Here is a 22032-nt window from a genome sequence, read left to right as displayed (position 1 = left end):
GAGTCGTTAATTTTAGACTTCACCACAGCACTGCACTTCACACCCTGAGCACCATCCTACTAGTACAAGTTTGGCTAGAGTGTACGTTTCACATTCAGATCCGCACCATCAGTTGATGGAAATGGGCGGTCGGATGGATGTTGTTACAAATATCCCACATGATGAAACTCTGCCAATTGGGTGGTCTGATGGGAATATCTCAGCCAACTGATACTTAAGTAGGACCCATTATATCCTACTCTCATAGTCTTTAGTATAGCGACACACCTTTGACCGGTTTTTCTCTTTATTGTGTTATGTGATATTCATTAGGGAAGCGAGATGACAGGTCGGTAAACATATTCCCTTGACCCCCTACAAATTTAGTTTTTTTGTATGATTAACAATAAGTGCCTACCAGGGGTGATTATGTGCTGGCATCTGTAAGTATGCATCAGCTTAAGCTGGCCGATAGGAGCCGCAATCGCACCAGCCCGTCTCAGGGATGAGTCTCTGTCGCCGGTTCCCAATCGAGTGACGGGGACCTGTGGAAGTCTGCAAAGCCCCGAATGCATCCACAGAGTGAGTACACCAGCTTGCAGTCAAGAGCCCTGACAAAATCAATTGTCAGGTGGGTGCCAGTCAATGTGGATGCGCAGCATTTCAGTGGGCTGCAGGCACTGGATAAGGTGCGGGCGCGTCTGCCATTGTTTGAGTCGAGGGGCGAGCGTAGGCAGATAGCAGATTGACGAAGGCCTACCCCACAAAGAGTCTTTGGTGAGCTGGAGGAGACCAACCCTAGGCAGTTATGGCAGCAGTATCCCGGTCCCGTTGGGGCGGCCTGATATGGATCCCCCTGGACTTGTCCATTTTCAGGACAGAGGAAGGTCTTTGTTTCCTGGGGCAGAAATGAATACGGGGTGGTAAGGGACTCCAAGCGTGTGAGTGGATTTGTAATTGTAATTTGTAATTGTAAAGGTTCTTCTATAGCGCATGGCTACTCGAGAGCATCCCAGCGCTTGATATTAAACAGAGGAAAATAGATATCAGGCGCCCGAAGTACAGAGGCCTAACTTATCTAAATCTTGGGGAACAGTACAGTTTTTAGCTTTTTGCGAAATGCAAGCAGGTTAGGCTCTTGACGAAGTGGTGGAGGGAGGGCATTCCATAACCTGGCCGCATTTCGCGAAAAGAGGCGGCCCCCAGTTCGGGCCCTATTGGTCCTGGGAATTATTAAAAGGTTTTGCTGGTTTGAGCGAAGATTCCTGGGTGGTTTGTATGGCCTGATCATGTCGTTTAGAATGGGGGGGCCCATCCCATTAAGAGTTTTATGGACCAGACAGAGGGTTTTGAAGTGAACCCGCTCCCTTATTGGAAGCCAATGCAAGGTCCTCAACGAGGGTGCAGCTGATGTGCGGCGGCTGGTACCAGTAAGTAACCTTGCTGCAGAGTTCTGGGCAATCTGGAGTTGCCGAGTAACCGAAGCAGGGGCTCCTAGATAGAGCGCATTTCCATAGTCCAGCCTAGATAGAATAAGGGACTGGACTATGGTTTTCATGGCTGCTTCGGGTAGCTGAGGAAGGATTTTACGAATTGTCTTCAGCAGGCCAAAGCAGGTGGCCACTGTCTTTCTTGCCTGGGTTTTAAAAGACAACTCCATATCCAGCCAGAAACCAAGGCTTTTTATCTCGGATTTTGGGGTAGGCCCAAGCCCCATGCAAGAGGGCCACAGTGTGGAATTGTTAAATGTGGCTTTTTTTCCTAGTAGCATCAGCTCAGTCTCCCCCCATTCAGCTTCAGATGGGACGCATCCATCCATTTTGCAACCGCCTCCAGGCAGCTGCAGAGGTTGGTCGGAAGGGGTTCCACCTGATTTAGGGAGACAACTAGCTGAGTGTCATCAGCATAACTTACTAACTGGATTTAGTATGGTGTGGGTTGGAATGTGGATATAAAGCACTCCAGGCCTCCATTGTGCAGAGTCCGAAGATCAGGCACAATTAGTGCCTTAAATGGTGGTCTCCTTGAGGTAATAATGTCACATGGCGGCTATCTTAAGGTGAGGCAATGGCTATGTGCACCTGTGTATCACTGATCCTGTGCCGTCTTCACATCTGCCCACGACATTACAGGGAGCCTTACTTCAGTCCTCCTTACCCCCATGGGACTACAGGGAAGCCGCCTACACTCCTCCTGTGTGAGGGATGACCACCGCCATTTTAGGGTGAGGCGGGCTGAAATATGTGCTATTCCTCCTTTACTGTGGCCGTGTTACTGTACCACCTGCACTCCGGAGGAATATGCCCATCGCTGGTGAGTCCTGGGGGCCCCAGAGGCCAACTCAACCCTCCGGGGTCACTTTTATTCACGGTCGCCAGGTCCTCCAATGCTCGCGGCTCCCACAGCTCTTCTCTGGTTTCCCGCTTGCCGGACTGCTGGGATCATCACTACTTGGTATCCAAGATGTGCCGTGGGATCTCTGCTCTAGTCCAACTCGGACCTGTCTCGGTCCCTGCCCCTGGCTAGCCGCGGAGCGTTGGTCATAACAGCGCCATCTTGGGTCGCGCCACGTCGGTCCACTGTCCGGCGAATTTTCCAGACTGCGCGGATGCCGGAGGTTCTCCTTTAAACCTCCTGTCCACAGGATCGGTGCAACCTCATTGATGTTTGCCATGTCGGTGCCAGCAGCCGCCAGCCCCGCATCTCATGTTATTCCCCCAGGCTCCAGCATGGGAGCGGGAGGGACAGGCGACGGGAGCTGAAGCAGTAGCTTCGTTCCTCCGGGATCGGGTTTCTGCATACCCACCTGCCAGTCTGACAGGCCCTCCAACACTTCAGAAGGGGAATTGCAGCCCTACAAGGACGGATTCCCTGCTAATTTTGGGCCTCACCCAGCGGAGCTCCAGCTTCGAGCTGTTATTCCGCCGCCATTTTGGAATTCTTCCAACGGATGAAGAAAAGGAAAGGAAAGATAGAGTAAGAGCAGTTTCTTAAAGTCACGATTTTCAGCAAGTGAGGAGGAGCAGGGCAGAAAGAGGGGATAAAAGAGTAAAGGGGTCAGCTGCCAGCACCAGAGCAGGAGAAGTGAACACTGTCCTTGTCTTCTCTGGACAAGAAAAAGTACTGCCGACCCCGTCTGTACCCGAACGTCTGAGCCCTATCTATTGGTCTTGGCTATTTCTGACCTGCCAATCCCGCCCACTTTGACCAATGCGTATAACAGGGCCGCAACTAGACCCAAACTTTGAGGGGGGCGAGACTCCCAGCCAGGCTGGCCCTCGCACTGGTCACGCACAGTGCAACAGTCTTTTTTGCCGCTCCTCCCCCATTTCCTCCTTCTCCTTGAATTCCCTCATTACAACTCACCAACAATGTACCTCATCTCTCTTTGGGAAACAACCGTTACAACGCAACTATTACAACGGATTACTTTTACAACGCAACCACTACAACGCAGGATCCTTTAAAAAAATATAAGTAATTTTTACTCCTACACTATCCAGCACTTACCCTACTATTACACCCCCCTGGAGTTAGAATAGTAATTTTCACCCCTACACTATCCAGCACTTACCCTACTATTACACCCCCCTGGAGTTAGAATAGTAATTTTTACCCCTACACTATCCAGCACTTACCCTAGTATTACACCCCCCTGGAGTTAGAATAGTAATTTTTACCACTACACTATCCAGCACTTACCCTACTATTACACCCCCCTGGAGTAAGAATATAATTTTTAAATACCTAAACTATTTAAAAAATATATATTTATATATTTACAAATACATTTAATTCAAATTTTAATTTAATAAATAAAATTAATTTAATATTTATTAATTACATTTTTATTTAAAATTATATACTTACCTATACTTACGTTGTAATGGCATGCGTTGTAATAGCATCTGCGATGTAATGTCATGCGTTGTAAAGGCATTCGTTGTAAAGGATCCTGCGTTGTAAAAATTGCGTTGTAATGGTATGCGTTGTTAAAGTATGCGGTCTAACGTCATACATCCCTCTCTATAGACCCTTTCTGACAAACATTTAATTTTTTATAGGGCTACTCGTAGTTTACTCACACCCAGTTCTGTGATCTGCATGGTACAGACGCATTAACCCTCTGCACTGTGTGGGTGACAGGATTACCCATGTGAGTGCACGTTGAGCGATGCAACAGTGTGAGAGTAGGGTGAGAGGAGGGTCTGCAGGGCAATTGAGGTTACCATATGAATGTAGGTGCGGATGTAAGTGCAGAGTGAGACGAATGAATGTATGGTTAGTGAGGGGCTTGTTTGAGTGAGATTGCAGAGTGAGCAGTGAGGGGGAAAGATGAGTTAAGTGTCACATGCGTGCAGGGTAAGTGGTGTGCTCGTGTGACTGCAAAGTGAGGTACAGGGTGGACAGTGCAAGTGCACTAAAAGTGCAGAGTGATCACTGTGAGTGCGGAGTGAGAGGTGTGCTCATGTAACCAAAGGGTAAGTGGAGGGAGAACTGTGTGTGCTCATGGCAAGTGGCATAATTGCAATGTGGTCACTGTGAGTGCAGGGTGAATAATGTGAGTGCATGGTGATCACTGAGAGAGCATTGTGATTTCTGTGAGTGCAGGGTGAATGGTGCGAGTGTATGGTGATCACTGTGAGAGCATTGTCATTTCTGTGAGTGCAGGGTGAATGCAAAAGTGAAGGAGAAGAATGAGGAGTGAGTTGTCTGAATGCAAGATGCATTCCCAGACCCTTGAAGTAACTCAGTATGTTATTGAGAGCTGGCGAAGGGTTTCCGATATGTTAAACTATTGCTATGGCATTATTCAGTCAGGGCTGGACTGGCAGTAGCGAGCACCAGGTGTTTTCCCAGTGGACGGGAAGGGTGGGGGCCGGTTTTGGACTGGTGGGGGCCATTTTTGGTACAGGCTGGCGGTGTTGCAGCAGTGCTGTAATATCGTCTCCCTGTACCAAAAGCTGCAGCAGTGTTTTCCACAAGCACCCCCCACCCCCAGCAGCCAGTCTGACTCAATTGCCAAGGTCAGTTTGCGTTTCCAGCCCGGCCCTGTTTAGGGATGGAAGGGGGAGGAAATAAATATTGTGTTCATCCTGCAAAAAACTTCCAGTCTTGTGATTAGGGTTGCCAGCTCATTATATTGATGTCCCAGGCTGTACAAAAATAAGAAGTCACCTAAAACCTATTTTTAGCACTTATCTGTGCATACTTGGAACAGCAAATATAAATAGAAAGCATTTTTAATTCGGTTCTAGGGCTGCCTGAATGATCCATGTCTGGTAATTAAAAGGGAACAAAGACAGAAAAGTCACATTAGAAATGAATACATACTATTTTGTTAATACCCCAATCATTGCCATGAGGAGGCCTGGCATGCTCTTTAAAGAACAAATGTCTGGTATTTTTCTTTTGGGAAGCCTACTTTATAATTTCATAAGGCTTTTTCTAGTACTGGTACAGAGGGTATCAAGACTCTCTTTCATCGCTATAATCCCTCTAAGAAGCTGAGGTCAGCTGATAAGAACTTGCTTACTGTGCCAAGGTTCAGCAAGGTTAGGTGGGGAGGCTGTGCCTTTTTAACGGTTGCTGCCAAACTCTGGAACTCCCTTCCTTATGAACTTTCCGGTCTTCCCTCTCACTCATTGTTCTGTAAAGCTCTGAAGACAAGGGGCCATATGTATCATTGAAATTCGCATTCGCAAAGGCCGAAATTTGCAGAATTTCGGCCTTTGCGAATGCGAATTCCCAATATGGTATGTATTAAGCAAATGTGGTTCAAAATAAGGAATCACACAATTTGCGATTCCTTAATTTTGCGATTGCATTTAAGGAATCGCACAATTTGCGATTCCTTAAATGCAATGTATTATGCACAAAAATATTGCTAATTGTCCCTAAGGAATCGCAAATTACCACCAACTTCAAGTTGGTGGTAAGTAGCGAATTCCTTTCAAAAAGCAATTTTTTTTTAAAAACAAAAAGGTGCCATGTGACGCTCATACAAGCCCTTAGGGCATGTATGTGCGCCATATGCGCACACATGTCATTTTCAGGGGTGCAGCAGGGTGTCCTTTGGACACCCCTGCACCCTTGAAAATATTCTCAATTTGCGATTAGCTAATTGCTAATCGCACATTTCCCCTTCATTCCTAAGGGCCTCCTGGCCCATAGAAATGAATGCGAAATTATTCCTTAATTGCGATTAGCAATTTGCTAATCGCAATTAAGGAATTTTAAGAAATCGCTAAAAATAAGCTGATTTCAACATACATACCATTTTGCGATTTCTAAATAGCGATTCCTTAGAAATCGCTAAACAGAACTATGATACATATGGCCCAAGGCTTTTTTCCCAGTCCGCAGCTTAACATTCTCAGCCTTTTCAATGCTGTGTCTGCTTTAGCGCCTTGATGCCCTTGGGCTAAGTTCGCGCTTGATAAGATCTAGTTTCATTCATTCATTCATTCACTTTATATTCCCTTTCATGAAATGCATTCTCACACTACAGCAGTAAAAGTTAAATACAAATGTAAGGAATAGGCAGAGTGGGTGCCCAGGGGGTGCAGGAAGCAGAAACAAAAAAAATAAACCTCCATAACCAGTTTACAAAGGTATGTGAAAAACTCGGGCGTGCCGGAGATAAAACTCCAGACTTGGCCAGTTGAGCCCACAGCAGCTCGAACTGCATCAGCCGGGCTGGGACACAGACAGAGGTCAGATATTATATGCCCTTGGGCGCGTTGCACGCCTGGCGTATAATGTATTCTAACATTATATGCCAGGGCAGTTGTTGGAAAATGGGAAGCTCCCCCCACGCCCCTGGCTACTCCCGCATGAAAACGTGAATACTCTGATGAGTCCCATCCTTCGTGTCGGTTCACTAATGACAACCAATAGCTGCTGCCCAAGAACTCGCCTGACACACCCTTTATGCATGAAAAGGGAAGCGGGGCTCACCTGCAACAAGGCCTGGATTAAGGTCTTTCCACGGAGCTGCAAGATGTTCCCGATCAGAGGCAAGGGAGTGGGTCCAGGGGGCAGATGAAGAGCCTGCCTTCTTAACTTCTGCCGCCAGGCCAGCAAGCAAGTCAAACCACACAGAAGAAGGAGAGTTGCTGCTACCCCCAGCAGCTCCATTGCGCTTCTTTAGTTCACCCTTCCAGAAACAACCGTGCTTTGGGAAAGAAACTAGCGTGCCAGGCAAAGTTCACCTGGCGAGAGAGATATTGCTCTGTTTTGAAATCACCCGCTTCTGCTCGCTCTGTTTTGACATCAACCGCACCTCAGCAGACGTGAAACGAGCACGGAAGAAAAATGCCCAAACTAAGCTGAACCCACACAACAACGACACCTGCTTACAAAATTTTACAGTTCATGTTAAAAAAACAAATTGGTTCTTCGTTATTGTTCTCTCTCTCCCCTTACTCTTTTTTTCCCAGTACACTGGTTTGCCCTCGTTAATGTTGCCATCATCATTTCTGCTATCTACCTTGGCAGCGCAAGGACTTGTAAGCACGATTACTTGAAGGTATATGCTTTGGGGTGGTTGGGTGATTTCTTAGGTGTCACTACGGTGCATTGTGTGGTATGTTTCTCTGTAACTGTTATTCTGCAATCGAGATCACACTGACGATGAACAGACGATAAAACAAATAGCTTGCTCAAACAAGACATTGCAAGTTACATTTTGCAAAGATCTCTACAATTTAGGTGTATTAGCCTTCGAAACTACCTCCCTAGAATAATGACCTACAGGTTAAATATACATTTCTGGAGGATGTAAACTATCTATCTGACCTATGGTTACACAAGGATTGGGCGATTTTTACCCAGCATACTTTTTCACTGAGAGTATTTGAACCTGTGACCTTTAAATTACAAATAAAACTGCTGTATGCCTAACAACCCATTGATCTATCTTTCGTGTGTAAAAAAATGGGGTCTCTCCTTGTATTGAGATCTGCGGGTCGGTTTGCGAGTTCAAAGAGGGATGGAGAATGACCAGGAAAGGCAGCTTTGGGGGGGGGGGGATGAATTCTGTAGTAAATTGTTGGGTACAAGTGCTTTTAGTCAGGTATGGTTTGGTGTCTGTCGGATTTCATCTGAGGTTTTCACTTACTCACGGACAAAAACACACACACTTGCCGGTGTCGTGTCGCGGTCTAGACCTCTGTCGTCACGTGACTCCCGCGAGGCACGCTGGGAGTGACGTGATGCGGTGGACGGCCATTCCACGACCGCGGCGAGACAGACAAGACGGCTCTCCCTGTGTGGAGTTTACTTAGAATACTGTTGTTGAAAACAAATAAGCAGTACTGCACCATAAGCTTTGGTCATCGTCATTGAGAGGGGCTGAACTCCCTATTCCACAGTAGGGACCGGGGGGAGAACCCGCTAATTATCCCCCACCGATAATTCCTCAGGGAGAGCTGGCACGAACACGGCAGGATACACCCATTGCCCGGCCTGCTGTTGAGAGGCCTGTTCACCTTCCAGGGGCATCGGTGCGCACCTCGGCACTTGTCCCGGTCCTTCCCTAGTCCTCCAGATGTAGCTGCCACCAGTAGTGCCGGAAGACAGGGTGCTTCACCACGTGCCCTCAGCAGGTGGGCCACGCCAGGGATTTCTCCCCTTCTCCCCGGCTCAGCTCTGCCGGCAACGCGCCGCCCAGTGCATAGGCGTGCCCGCAAGCCTGCTCCATTGCCCGCCAAGGACCAGCGAGTCCTGTGAGTACCCTGCCGCAAGCGTCCTCTGCCCACACCCCGTGTACCCGTCTCCAAGGATACCAGCCAGTGGCCTACACAGCTCCACGCCGCACCGGTACCAGCAGCGCCCTACACAGCGCCACGCCAGTACCTGTAAGCAAGGCACCACGCTTTCCCTGCTGCCCACGTCATGTGCGCCCAGTCCTTCTCCTAAACAAACCCGGTCCCCTTCCTCCCTAAACCTGGGGAACCGGCCATGAAGTGGGCCGACTGGAAAGGGTACCTCCTGAACTACCTGCCGGCGCTGGAAAACGAGGGAGAAGAAGAATTGTTGATGCCTCTGTAACGTTATAGGAGACACAGTCTGTTAAAGCCATATTTTAGTTCCTTCAAACTCTATGGAGTTCCAGTCACGGGCTGCTCTCATGATCGCTTCTTTCTTTGTGTAATAATAGAGGCACATAAGAATATCTTGAGGCATCCCGGGGGTGTTTGCATGTCGACCTTCTCTAAACATGCTATACACTATTATGTCCTGTGGTGCAAGGTCAGGCACCACATAGTGGAACAGCCTGCAGACGTAGTCCTCAAGTTTGGCAGGGCAGTCTATAACAGGACCCCCTCAATGCTTACGTTAGCCCTCCTGGACCTGTTTTCAAGGTCTTCCACTTGACATCATGGTTTTGCATTCTTGTCTTGGAGGTCCAGGAGTTCCCAATGGTGGGCTTCTAATTCTTCATCCCGGGAGTCACCAGTGCGCTCAAGAGTGTAGACCCTCTGTTTCAGCTTGCCCATTTCCATATTGAGATCCTTAACTTCAGCTGCTATTTCTTGTTTAAGGGCTGCAAAGTCTGTTCTCAATGTGTTAAAAATGGCCTCCAGTAATGATCTGGTAACTGATGCTTCCTCCCCAATCCGCTCCGTGGCTACGGTGTTAGTGTGGGTGATCGCAGTCTCATTAGAAAACAGCTTTCGTAGGCAAGGGCTTACGAGCAAGTCTTTAATGGATTCATCTTTTTAGTGGCACGAGGGCTGGACATTGTTAATTGCTGCGTTGCCAACCATCACGCAGATTGATGGATCCTCTGGGATCTGGCTGATCTAGGCTGGCAGTCTTAACGGATCGGTGCCTCAATGTCCTTCTGTTCCTCTCTTTGTGTGATCTGAGCCTATGAACGGTGAAAGTGTTGGCTCTCCAACTGCTTTAAAACCGATGTGGGTATCACCCCTCTGTACAGTTCCGATGCTTTGCTGAGCATTCTAACCCCAGGCCACCATGCCATTGGGAAGAGGGGGGCCATAGGGTTCAGGTTTGGGCCTCAGCTTTCCACACGTCTACGTCTCCCCCAGATCCTCAAATGGGAGCTCCCTTTATTGTGTGACCTGCGGGGGGTAATGGCATGTGCATACCAGCTTGGCCTCCTTTAAACTGCATAGACTGCTGCTGCAATGAACAGGTTTGTATTTTTCGCGACACCCGGCCCACGGTCTCTGCATATTGTTGTGTCGCAGACGGGTGCTGCATTGTTTACATGCCTCTAGGACCCCTGTTTCTGGGTATTAGCGGGTCAATCTGCCTTTCCAATGGCCCGGGGGAAGCTACAGAGCAGCCCCACTCCGCTCCGCTAGTCCCGCTCACCTGGCTCTAGCGATGATTGTGACCGGTCAAGCCATGGATTGTTCAAAGAAGAGTCAGCTCTGCATCTCCTTGCACTATATTCTCCTCTTCAATGTTGATTCCTGGTCTCCACTGCTACTTCCTTTGCCCGGCCATCAGGTTCTGGGTTCCGCTGGTGCCATCCTGCTTTGACCCATTTGGGATTGCACAGGGCTGCTACCGCTCAGTTGTCACCCTTGCAGATCTTCTGAGAACGTCTATCAGCTCAGGCAGTCCCCACGGCCTCGGGGTACCTCACGCTATGCATTTAGGGCCCAGAGGGCACTGCCATTGCTGGGACATGGAGAGAGGATGATGAAGCTCGCTGACAGTGCTGCATCTCACATGCCATCTTGGCCACGCCCCTGTGAGATAAAAATGTTATGGCAAACAGCTAAAGCTGTCAACAGCCAGCCCTGCTATTCAACGTAAATGGTTACATTCTGTCTCTCCCTTGTGGAAATTTTATGTTCCACCTGAAAATGGAAACACTCGTACTCAAATGAAACATCACTAACACAGAACCTTATTTTTTTGTCATCCAAGAATGGCTGATCTATTTCTCACAAACTCTGTCAACCCTCAACACCTTTTCAATCATGAGGTATTGTCGGCAGTGGGGCAGCCCTCTAACAGGTAATGTCTTCTCTATTCAAGAAGTCAAGAATAGACAACTGCAGATCTTACGGTTCATTCATTAAACATTTATAAATTAAACATTTCACCTAATCTAACATATGCATTTGAATATATCTCAATTCAATTATGTGCTAGTCCTGCCGAGATCTGTAGGAAGGCAATATTTTACTGAAATGTTGGAGGCCGTACTCAGTGATCCCAGCTCAAGTAATTAGATAACAGCTCTGCTTGACAAGTGCCTTTGTTCAAGCATTAACAAATATAATATGTTGAGGCTATAAGCTTCTTGAAGGATTATCTTTTCTCAAGCTTTCTCTAAGCGTCAACATAGGACTAGGTGAGAAATTGTCATTTTTAGGGAATTTCAATTTTGCACTGGAGAATTTCAAATGCAGTATGAATCTCTTAAGAAAATGGTCTCCAGGTCACTTACGCCACTTTCTTAAAGTTCATATTAATTAATGAAATCTTTCTTGTGGAATATAAAATACCACTCCGAGAATTTGGAACTATATAGCAACTTTACTTTAATGAACAGCTTTGGGAATGCGCAACCTTTTTTTCCCCAAGTGTCTCATAAGGTGAAACGTGTCTTCCTCTAAATACTCTAAAGGCAAGATGGGGAGACCAGGCCAAGGACTCGGAGATATGTAATCAATGTAAGGTAGGACCCCCAAAATCAATTTTCTGTATTTCATCTATGTCCAGCTTCAACTGATCCCAGAAAGTGTTTTATATTTTCTTGTGTAGTGCAGTTTAATACTTTAACCCATGAAGAATTGGTGCACCCGTGACATATTCTCCTTTTGCATAGATATGTTATATGATATTTAAATTTTTTAGGGGTTCTTTACTGTTTCTTGTGATGAATTGTTTCTTTTGTTGGATCTTTAATTATGAGAGGTGGCTAAATGACTTTTTAAAGCTTTTCTCTATGCTATTATTTTGTTGACATCCATAGAGGTGTAAATCAGTTTTTTAGAATATATAACTAAAAAACTTACAGCGCAGGGTTGGTTTCTCTGTTGGTCCCTACAAGAAAAAGTCATCTTTTCTTCTATTTAAAAAAAATATATATCATTTAGTGCTACGCAGAACGGTTGAGAGATTTTCCTCCATTTAGAGGTTAATTTTCATTCTCCATTTATTTTTAGCTTGTGCTTCCTTTGCACCAAGCTCTGGGAGACAGCTTTCTCTCATTATGCTATTTTTTATTGGGTCGAAAATTTCAGCCAATACTCTGTGTCTTACCTCTTCATATTTCTAGCTATTCTTTTACTATTATCGTCTTTAATTACTGCTCCTTTCCCTAATTTTTTTAACGTTATATACTATAAAATATTATGCTATAGACATAATAAGAGGAATACATTTTGAAATTCAAACATTAGTCCTTTTGTCATATATAGTTTTATATACATTATAGAAGCGTTATCATCAACAATTCTGAAGACAAATGTGTTGTGTTGCTGGCTGATTCTTTATGTGGATGGCTGAGCCAGTGCTGGTCAGGAGGGAAAAATGAAAGCCAATACAAAGACCTCCAAGGTCTTGGTCTCCCTTAAAAGATTTAATTTGCCATAAATATAATGTAAAGAAATACCTATCGAATATAATATATGCTTTGTTAGAAAATGCCTGTGCTGTGACACCCAGCTCCCCATACTTTGGAAATTTTGATGAGCTCTTAATCAGCTAAAAATATGGTTAACTTCGAGTTCGATAAAGTACACCCAGGTCTGCTTCCAAACCATTTGCCTTGATGTTCTTCTCTTGTTTTTGGTTGAACCTGGATGACATTGGGCATTCAGAAATCCACTCTTAACCTCACCAAAATCAGCCACATGCAACCTGCTACCCAGTTAAATACTGTTTTCTTCTCTGTGAGCTTCCATATGTTTGAAGTAGAATCTGCAGACAGTTTAATCAACATGAAAGGGAAATCTGACATGCAATAGAATGACACTACCTGCTCCTTATTCACAAGCGCCTACTTAACTTTTTATTTTGCTCACACACAATTTCGAGAGCAGAAATGCATTAGGCATTCTGTAAATTGCCTGTTATTAGCATTTCTGTTTTTTTAAAGACATGATGCGTTTTCTTGCAATCTACAATGTTCCCTCAACCTCGCATCATGCTACATCTTATCCCTGCTAAAAGCCTGGAAGCCAATATTCCACCTACTTGATCTTACCAAACAGGGCCCAAAGCAGTGTATTAACATACAGACATAAAGAAATATTTATTTTGGTGGGAAGTAATCATTTTAGTCACTGTAGAAAATATACTTACATAAACTAAAATTTCTATTGTTAGCCATGCAAATACAGGGAATTCATTTTGTTACCCAACAAAACTGTGATATTTTTAAAGTCTGATATTATGGAACTCCAATGTATTGCAACTTTAAAAAGCAAGCCAATCCAAAATATCCACAAATGGGGCAGAAAGTTTAAAAGACTACAATAATTCTTAATCAAAGAAGATTTAATGTTGTCAATTTTAAGTTCAACAGAACAACCACCTATTGGGGGTGTTACAGTTTAATCTATTTAGTAGCTGATGTAACACTTTTAGGGATTATGCTCCAATGATATCACTTAAGTAAGCACTGCTTAAGAGCAAAATGGTGTTGCATCATTAATCTGGTAGCAGGCTGCAGGTGGCATCAACGAGGAGAAAGACACAGCTGATATGTAGGTGGTATGTTACCCAAACCACTAAATGCTGGAGTGAGGTCAATGTCCTCAGGATCAACAATAGATTTCAAGTTGAAGTTCTGAAGGATGGTAGTAAAGAAAAGAAACAGTTCCATCCGGGCCAAGCCTTCTCCAACACAAATTCTTTTCCCTATGAAATAGAGAAGTTCAGATTAGGAAGGTTTTAATGCACAACAAAGAGGAAAGTCATAGAAAGGAAACTAAATTGATCATCACTTTCTAACGCCAAGCAAAAAAGTGTCAATCCTGAAATAAGGTTCAGTTTAAAATGAAGGAGACTGTACTGCAATTAAAGACGGGTGGTGGTCGATTTTTCTCCCTGTAGAGTTCAGCTTCCTTTTTCCGTCTCCCTCTCTCCGTCTTTTTTTTTGTTTTACTTTACACTTCAAGAAGCGTTCAGTTGCAGTCTATTTGATTATTTATCATTGGTTAGAACCAGTACAAACAAGATACGAACTATTACAAAATAAAAAAGGACAATCAACCACTTGATTACATTCCACAAGCCCACCGATCCTAAATAAAAAAAAAATTACATTACCCACAGTGGGAGGGAAAAATACCAAAATGAGACATAATATGCAAAGTAACTATATGTTAGCAAAAACATTTCGATTTCTCAGCTATGTCACTACTCAATTTCATGATTAAAAGTTCTATAAAATATCTTGCAAAATGTTTAATTATAATTAATCGTAAGATTGCATTCCCAGCATTCTGCCCATGAACTTTGTTTCCTACTAGCTTAAATGAACAAGCGACAACAAAAGTCTAGTTTAGAGCTAGAAGATCAAGCAATGCCATGATCACAATACCTGTACATACACAGTTCTGTGTGCTTTGATAACTCATTCACAATCTGAACCGCACAGCTATCCTCCAACCCTGTGTGAATATGTGGAATGTAATGCCGATTTCTGTGGAGCCCTCCCAAGCCAGAAGCTGTGCCAACTTTTGTGTATGCAATGGGGGAGGCATAGTGGGCAAAATAACAACATGATCAGAAAGAGCAACCAACATAAAGAATTCCAAAAAATAAATAGCTACAAATACTCCATGAACTTTTTCAATATCAATTTACAGAACAGGAAGGTGATTTTCTTGGGTGTCTTGGGGACGTAGAGAGAGAGGAGCTATATGACATGGAAGGTACTGGCACACTAGATGGATAGTCAGATTGGTGAACCTGGTGTTTTAAGAGACATAAAAACAGTATACACTATTTACTGCAGCTTAGAACTTTTTAGGAAAAAAACTAAAGATTTTTCAATGCCCTTTTTTGGGACAAAAGGGGACTCAGAACTGGGAGACTACACTTAGATAAGCATAAAAATACAACCAGACAAAGCACAGGCACTCCGGGGGAAAAAAACAAGGCACTGTATCAAAAAAGATGCTTTAAAAAATGTTTTACTAAGTTAGTGATGAGACATTATTACATTCATCTATTGATGAGACAGTAGAACTAGGAATGCAAAATGGTATACGGACGAGGGAGAAAAAAAACTTTTGGGAAAAAAAACATATGTCCAAAAACATTGTCTTGTCCTATTTTCCCCTGGTATGGCTGTGTATATGTGAATAGTGGAGATTTAAGATGAAATGGGTAGGTACTCAGATCTGGTAATAAGATTTTGTATATATCTACTGAAGATTGAAGTGGATGCCACAACTGTGCCCGGAGGACCCAACATCCTCAGATTCACTTTAAAACTACAATCTTTCTTAATGTAGCAGATTGCTGAAGGAAACGGTGCTTGCTGGCCTGGTGGATGTGCTGTCCTGTTGGAAAACAGAGCCTCGAAGGAATCTAAGCCTGTGAGAGTTGGAAGCCCTTTGCCCTAAGCAACTGATTGCTTTCATATCCAGAGAGCATGTACTTGAAGCATGGCAATAAAGTTAATTTACCATGTTTTTCTGTTTTTAGATGTTTTCATAATTCTTACCAAGGTACACCATGGGCCACTACCAATTACTCTTGCCTGCATTATTTATAAATGCCAAAGAAATCCAATTCAAATTTGTCTCATTCACAACTGGCTTGACAAATTCAAGCTTCAAAACCCACATTTTCACTTTGTCCTGTTGAAGGCATTAATGTGATTTAATCTGAAATGCCAGATTCACAACCAACAACATGTATTCAAAAACAAGCTTTAATAAAACCTTGATAATAACTCAGCTGCCACATTTACCATGGTCTTGTAAAAGCAAACGACCAATGCAGGTCTTCTAGATTGGACCATCGCCTGCTCTGAAAAAATATTTTCCCAACATTCACAAAGAGGAAGGGATCCCACGGGGACCCCTTCCAATTTGCAAATGCATTACCACAAACTATGAGTTGGTGGAAAAGTCCAAATGTTTTGCAACCACATTTTGGTCACAAAACATTCATACATACCAAAGCAATTCAGAATCAATGCCCTCAACACGCCCCTTTTGAATACTTAATCGCGAAACCCAAACTGCGATTCTGTAACAAGTTACCAGGGGCCATATGTATCAAGCCTTTTTTGATTCGCAAAGGCCGAAATTCGTCGAATTTCGGCCTTGGCGAATCGCAAACGGCTGTTTTGCATTTATTGATATGTATCAAAAAATCGCATCTTAAGAAATCGCAAATATTTGCGATTCCTTATTTTGCTATAGCATTTAAGGAATCGCAATTTTGCGATTCCTTAAATGCTATGTATGAAGCATTTCACTGTAGCGAATTTAGCTTAAGAAATCGCAATTTACCACCAACTTTCAGTTGGTGGTAAATTGCGATTTCTTTTCAAAATACACTAATTGGCATTTTTTAATGTGGCATGTGACGCACATACATGCCCATAGGGCATGTATGTGTGCCATATGCACACACATGCTGATTTCAGGGGTGCAGCAGGGTGTCCTTGAGACACCCCTGCACCCTTGAAATCAATCTCATTTTGCGATTCGCAAATTGCGAATCGCAAAATGAAATGCATTTCACAATCATTCCTATGGGCCTCCTGGCCCATAGGAATGAATGGGAAATTATTCCTTATTTGCTAATTCGCAACTTGCGAATTCGCAAATAAGGAAGATTAAGGAATCGCAAAAAAAATGTGATTTTTTTCATACATACCGTTTTGCGATTTCTAAATAGCGATTCCTTAAAAATCGCTATTTAGAATTCGCAAAACGGAACTATGATACATATGGCCCCAGATCTCAATTTGGGCTTTGTAGATTTCAAAAAGCATTTTTCTGGTCGCAAACAGGCCGATTCTGTGATTATGTGGCAATTAATGTTTCAGCCATAATGTTTGCCAGTTAGGTCAGGTGGTTTTCTTTAGGACTAGTGAGTTAAATTGATCCCTAATTGAGTTATGTCCAAAACTAAACATTACTTGTGCAGTCTTCGCATGTTTGAGTACACATTAACTCATGCTATTATGTGCATGCCTTACAGTTCAAGATCCAATCACAATGATATAGTTCCTTGTTCGGACTCTTTTGCCCCATAGAGTCTAAGAGACAGACAGACCGTACTGTCATCAATAAAAAAACGTATTCCTGCCTCCTACTTACCATTGGTCCACTCCAGCATTGCTTTTCTTTGGTGCCTCCTGTCTTGTTCCTGCAGCCGATATCTCACTTCCTTTCATGGCTGAGGAGCACTGGTAAAGTACAGTGTACCTACGCTTGTTTAATATATGTTCCTTCCTTCACACTCTTTTTTGGCTTTCCCTCACTTCGTATATCAATATTGCGCCCACTTCTCCGATGACGCCCTTCAACTTGTGGACAGCACGGAGCTAACAATGCTTGTTTTATTTTAGCACAGTTTGTTGAAGCGCCTCGGTACTCAGTTATATGGCTCTTGCATTTGCTTGGTTGGAGATGCCCCACAGCAGCGTTAGTTTCCTGTTTTTATAATGTTTCTCGACAACCAAATTTCATCTCACGAGAATTATCATGCTGGTGAGGGTACTGGTCGGGAATTCTGAGGGGAAGACCGACTGGCCCATAGGCCCGTGCTTTGCTTATCTCCCCGCCTCAGCTCATCATATTGGCAGGGGAGCTTCATGCCATAGAAGAATACGAGCCTCACAAATGCTGTGCTATAAATAAACAAATGTGCTTGTGCTGCATAATGTGAAAGGTAAGAAAAAAAATTCTGCGCAAGCTAGAATGCCATGGGAGCAGTTGTTGCGTAAATGCAATTAAGTGAGCCCTGTGGTTCAAGTAAAAAATGCTTAATTATAGCTCTGTGTCAATGACCACACTGGTACCGGTCCAGCTTTCAGTACAACCGGCAGCAGTGTCACTTAGTTGAGAGCACTATCAGTAGGATATAAAAGTTTTTTTAAATATCTACGGACAAATGGCTTCGAAACGTGAACTCTGCTATCCCTGCAGTCAGTCGTATATTGAGTGGAGTAATGCCTGTGTTGTGTCTCCAGATAAATTAGGGGAAGCTCCAGGCAGGTGACACACCAGTACAATCTCACAAATTACAACACCGGGTGAGAAACTGACTTTGCAGTGGCCCTTTTCTCAGAAAAAAACATACCAGGGTTTCTGGTAGAACCAGGAAATGATACATAAATAATAGCCTGGGCAATTCTTTAGTATTCTTTTTTAACCTGGAACTTCAACCTCTACTATAACTGTGAATTATTAATAATTTAGATAGCTCTGAAATGGTTTTCACATGTTTCCATTTTGTATGTGTTGCTATTATCTTATATTTCAAAGGGGGGTGGAAATCCCAATATTGATAATCTTCACTTATTAGGTCGAAGCCTAGGGTAAGACTGCACATCTGCGCAGTCTTGCTGGCGAGATTTAGTGATATTGGGTAGATTCACTAGCGGGCTTTAAGTCCCGCCCCTCTTTTCCATTGGCTGGCTTCACCATTCATGCTAAACGGTGGCCAGCCATTGGAAAAGAGCTTCCAGTGACGTACACTTTTTTAGGTCTCGCCTAGACATAAGCAAAGCGAAGCTTTGCTGTCTAGGGAGACAACTAATGTCGCCGCTTTTCTGGGAATGGTGTGGACATCAGACTGTGACGAGCCTGTCCTGGAGATTGCAGCTCGTGAGCGCGCACGTTGCGTCACCCTGCCTGATATTCGCATTCACACAAAGGCTCCCGCACGCATGCGCACATACACACACTGCATACACACACACGCACCCCCTTTAACAGACACACGCGCACACCCCACCCCCACTCACCCCTCCTCCTCCGCAACACACTCACCTGTTCGGGCGGACCGGGACTCGATCAGGAGCCCGAGGGCTCCTCGGACAGTGGCTTCTCTCTCGTCTCGCGCCGCGATGGGGGCGGGACTCCCGGTTGGGGCCGCGCTGCGATTGGCCGGCTGCCCAACCGCTTCCGGGTCGCCGCAGGCAGCGCGGCGGCCCGGCGGGAACTTGATGAAACTCCCTGGGCTGCAGTGGTGAATATTTCATTGCGGGAGCACAACTCGCATTTTTTTGGTATTTTTTCATTAATTCATTTCGCGGCCCATGCTTTTTGTAATCGGAACTAGAGATGGACACCAGCGCAGGGCTGAAGTCCTCCAAGTCACTCCCACGACAGGTTTGCATAGCGCTTACTACATCAGGCAGTCGTCAGAGCGCTTCGTATACATGTTCGGGCAGCTATCGGGTCCAATGTATATTTAGATTTGCACATCTCCGTATGCAGGGCGTGGAGTCATGTTTTGGGCCATCGGGTAAGTAGGAAGTTGCACTGCGGTGCATTACACGGCTGGGACAGTGTTCTGTTTCTGTTGCTGCTGTATGCTAAATTTGTTGGCGTTATGGGGAGCAACCAGGGAGGTGCCCCTGTCTTGGGGTGCTGTTGTGGTAGTCATATCAGTGTTACTGTATTTATGAGAAGCTGAGGCTATTCCCACATAATTAAAAATGTGCCACATAATTCCCCCTCCCCCCGCTGCCCTGTTTACAAACTTCAATAGAATACTTACTAGTTAGAATACATTAAAAGCACTGCCACGTGTCAAACTCTGAAGTGGTATGCTGTTTAGCCACAATAGTGTTCAAATTGACCTCATAGTGAATCAGTGTGGGACAAAATATGCTGCACATTGACTCTACATGTTACTCCAAACTGACAGCAGACAGGCATCCGATCTCATGCCAGCAGGAACGGAACACACATCAGAGTTGTCCTGAGATGTTTCTTGTTGTCTGAAAACTGCAGTCTGCTCGCTTTGCCCTCTACAAACCTGGGGGCGGGGTGGACAGGCGTGCACATAACAGAGGCAGGGTTACCTCCCTTACACTACATGTCCTGGAGCTGTGGGCACAGCACACCAAACAACAAATGGACAACCACCATCCAATAAGAACAGAGAAACACACCACCCTTGGCTCTGGAGACAGTGCTGTTTGTGCGGAAGGGGCACAGAAATTGCAATTGTGTGTTGCACAATTTTTTATTATGCACGTAGCAGCAAACGCCTGGGTAGGGCAAATGCATGAGAGCATTTGTACAAGGTTTATCAGGAGCTCAAGTATTTAAAAGTACTTAAAGATGTGATAAACTCCCCAGATCACACAGGGTGTGCCTTCAGGGATGCCGTAATTAAGCCCAGTTATCAGGTCTTACAGTATGCAGTTCAGCCACTGGATGGGGGGTAGGATTTGTAAAGTGTGCCCAGGATCACAAAGTGTGGTCATGCAGCGTTTTTATTGTATACTGGACTAATAAAACACAAAATGGCCAGTATACCAGTCAAATTGCCCTCCAGTAACCCAAGGCAAAGCAGACACTCCCTCCAATAGATCATGAAGCACACCCAGCTGCCTCCCATTCTGGATGCATCCATTCCCAACTTAGCACTGCACTCTCTTAATGTGCAGTGTAAGTGCTTCTTTACAGGCATGTCATATTTAATGTACAATGTTAGGGCTTATTTGCAGGCATGTCAAATGTATGTGTTGTAACGTGCAGTACTAATACTTTTTCATTTGCATCGCCAAGAACTCAAACTTTCTCTAATGCGAGACCTATTGCATTGCAAATGCTTGTTCTTTTAGAGCCGTCCCACTTGGACTGGCTCGCCTGATTTACTGCTGGTGTAAAATGTTTGTTATCTTTATGGGGCGAAACAGATGGCCCCATAACAAAGATAATAAACCTTTTAAGCCAGGCCAAGGTCGTCCAAGTGGGACGGCAAAAAGAGGAATGTCTAAGTCATGGTGGAAGCCTGTTCTGTTAATGCTACCAAACTCTGCTCTGAGGCTGCTAAGGTATTTACAATACATTGGGTTTTGAAGAGCTTCTCTGGTGTTTACGCTGCTTAGTTCTATGGAGGTCCTCCTGTATTTATCGGGTGTTTGCAAACATGGGCGTCGTGGACTGTGAATGAGCGAGCGAGCTGTGCTGACACACCTCATTAGTGTAATAGGGGCTGCGGCAAAGCCAAACTACATTCATTAACGTCGCTGCCGCTCAGCAGCTGTCTGAATGCGGCTGTCCAGAAGGCCTCCGCGGCCGAGGGCGGCTCGCATCTTCGAGTGGCCCCTCTAGGAGACAATGTCCTCCTGATGCGTGTGGAACGTACGTGTGTGTATAATATTTAAGGGGTCTGCGGGTTTTATATTTTATATTCCGAAGGTGTGTGTGGGATTGTGCGTGGTGTAAAAGGGATCTGCGGATTTTATGATCAGATGTGTGTGGATGTAAAAGGAAAGGGAGCTGCGGTTCTATATTCTGAAGGCCTGCTCCCCACTACTGAGTACACAGCCGCCTGGAGCAATCTGTTTGCAGACCCGACTTTGTGTCAGTTATTTCTTGACACTGTTTTTAAATTTCCACAAACCAAGTCCCAGTCTTTGCTTGAGGTGTTTTTTTTTCAATAAACTTCAAACTTAGCACTGATGTTAGTTCCACCCCATAGGAATTGATTCAGTGGCCACTAATTAACTTTTATATACTTTTATTTTGGGAAATGAAACCCAAGGCGATATCCCACAATAACGCTGCTTTGTCCTTTCTCCTGCCATTGGCTACATGTAAACAGGCACAATGAAAGCCTTTTAGTGACACCTAATCCCTCAATTGAACCCTCCCCCCAAGCTTGCAGCCTCGATGGGAAGTTAGGGCTTTGTTGTTTCTTGTTTCTTCAAGTGTAGGGTCGGGTTTGACCCGACTATAGAAATGCTTACATGCCGTGCCCTGCTTTGTATTTGCGTGCAGCAACGACACACTGCCACTAGCAGTGAACGCACAGACTGGAAAGCGTGCTACGCTGACTGGCTTCATAAAACTACACAGCTTAAGACGTTAATTGGTGCGGGTTCTCAGCATGTGGTTTTGA

General features: G+C 44.7%; 2 protein-coding genes across 2 annotated transcripts in view; both read right to left on the bottom strand.

Moving 5' to 3' along the window:
• Positions 1–7260, bottom strand: part of LOC147692392 (cytochrome P450 2G1-like) — a 647292-nt gene extending 640032 nt beyond the window's left edge. Inside the window, exon 1 of the mRNA XM_086938615.1 lies at positions 6940–7260. Within this exon, the coding sequence (XP_086794741.1) occupies positions 6940–7119 (180 nt within the window). The 5' untranslated portion in view covers positions 7120–7260. The remainder of the gene's footprint in view (positions 1–6939) is intronic.
• A 5943-nt stretch (positions 7261–13203) lies between these two features.
• LOC147692391 (cytochrome P450 2G1-like) overlaps positions 13204–22032 on the bottom strand; it is a 475560-nt gene continuing 466731 nt past the window's right edge. Inside the window, exon 9 of the mRNA XM_086938613.1 lies at positions 13204–13836. Coding sequence (XP_086794739.1) covers positions 13655–13836 — 182 coding nt within the window. The 3' untranslated portion in view covers positions 13204–13654. The remainder of the gene's footprint in view (positions 13837–22032) is intronic.

This window comes from Lissotriton vulgaris, chromosome 9 (assembly GCF_964263255.1).
Source record: "Lissotriton vulgaris chromosome 9, aLisVul1.2, whole genome shotgun sequence".
Lineage (NCBI taxonomy): Eukaryota > Metazoa > Chordata > Amphibia > Caudata > Salamandridae > Lissotriton > Lissotriton vulgaris.
This window is presented reverse-complemented; position numbering and strand designations above follow the sequence as displayed.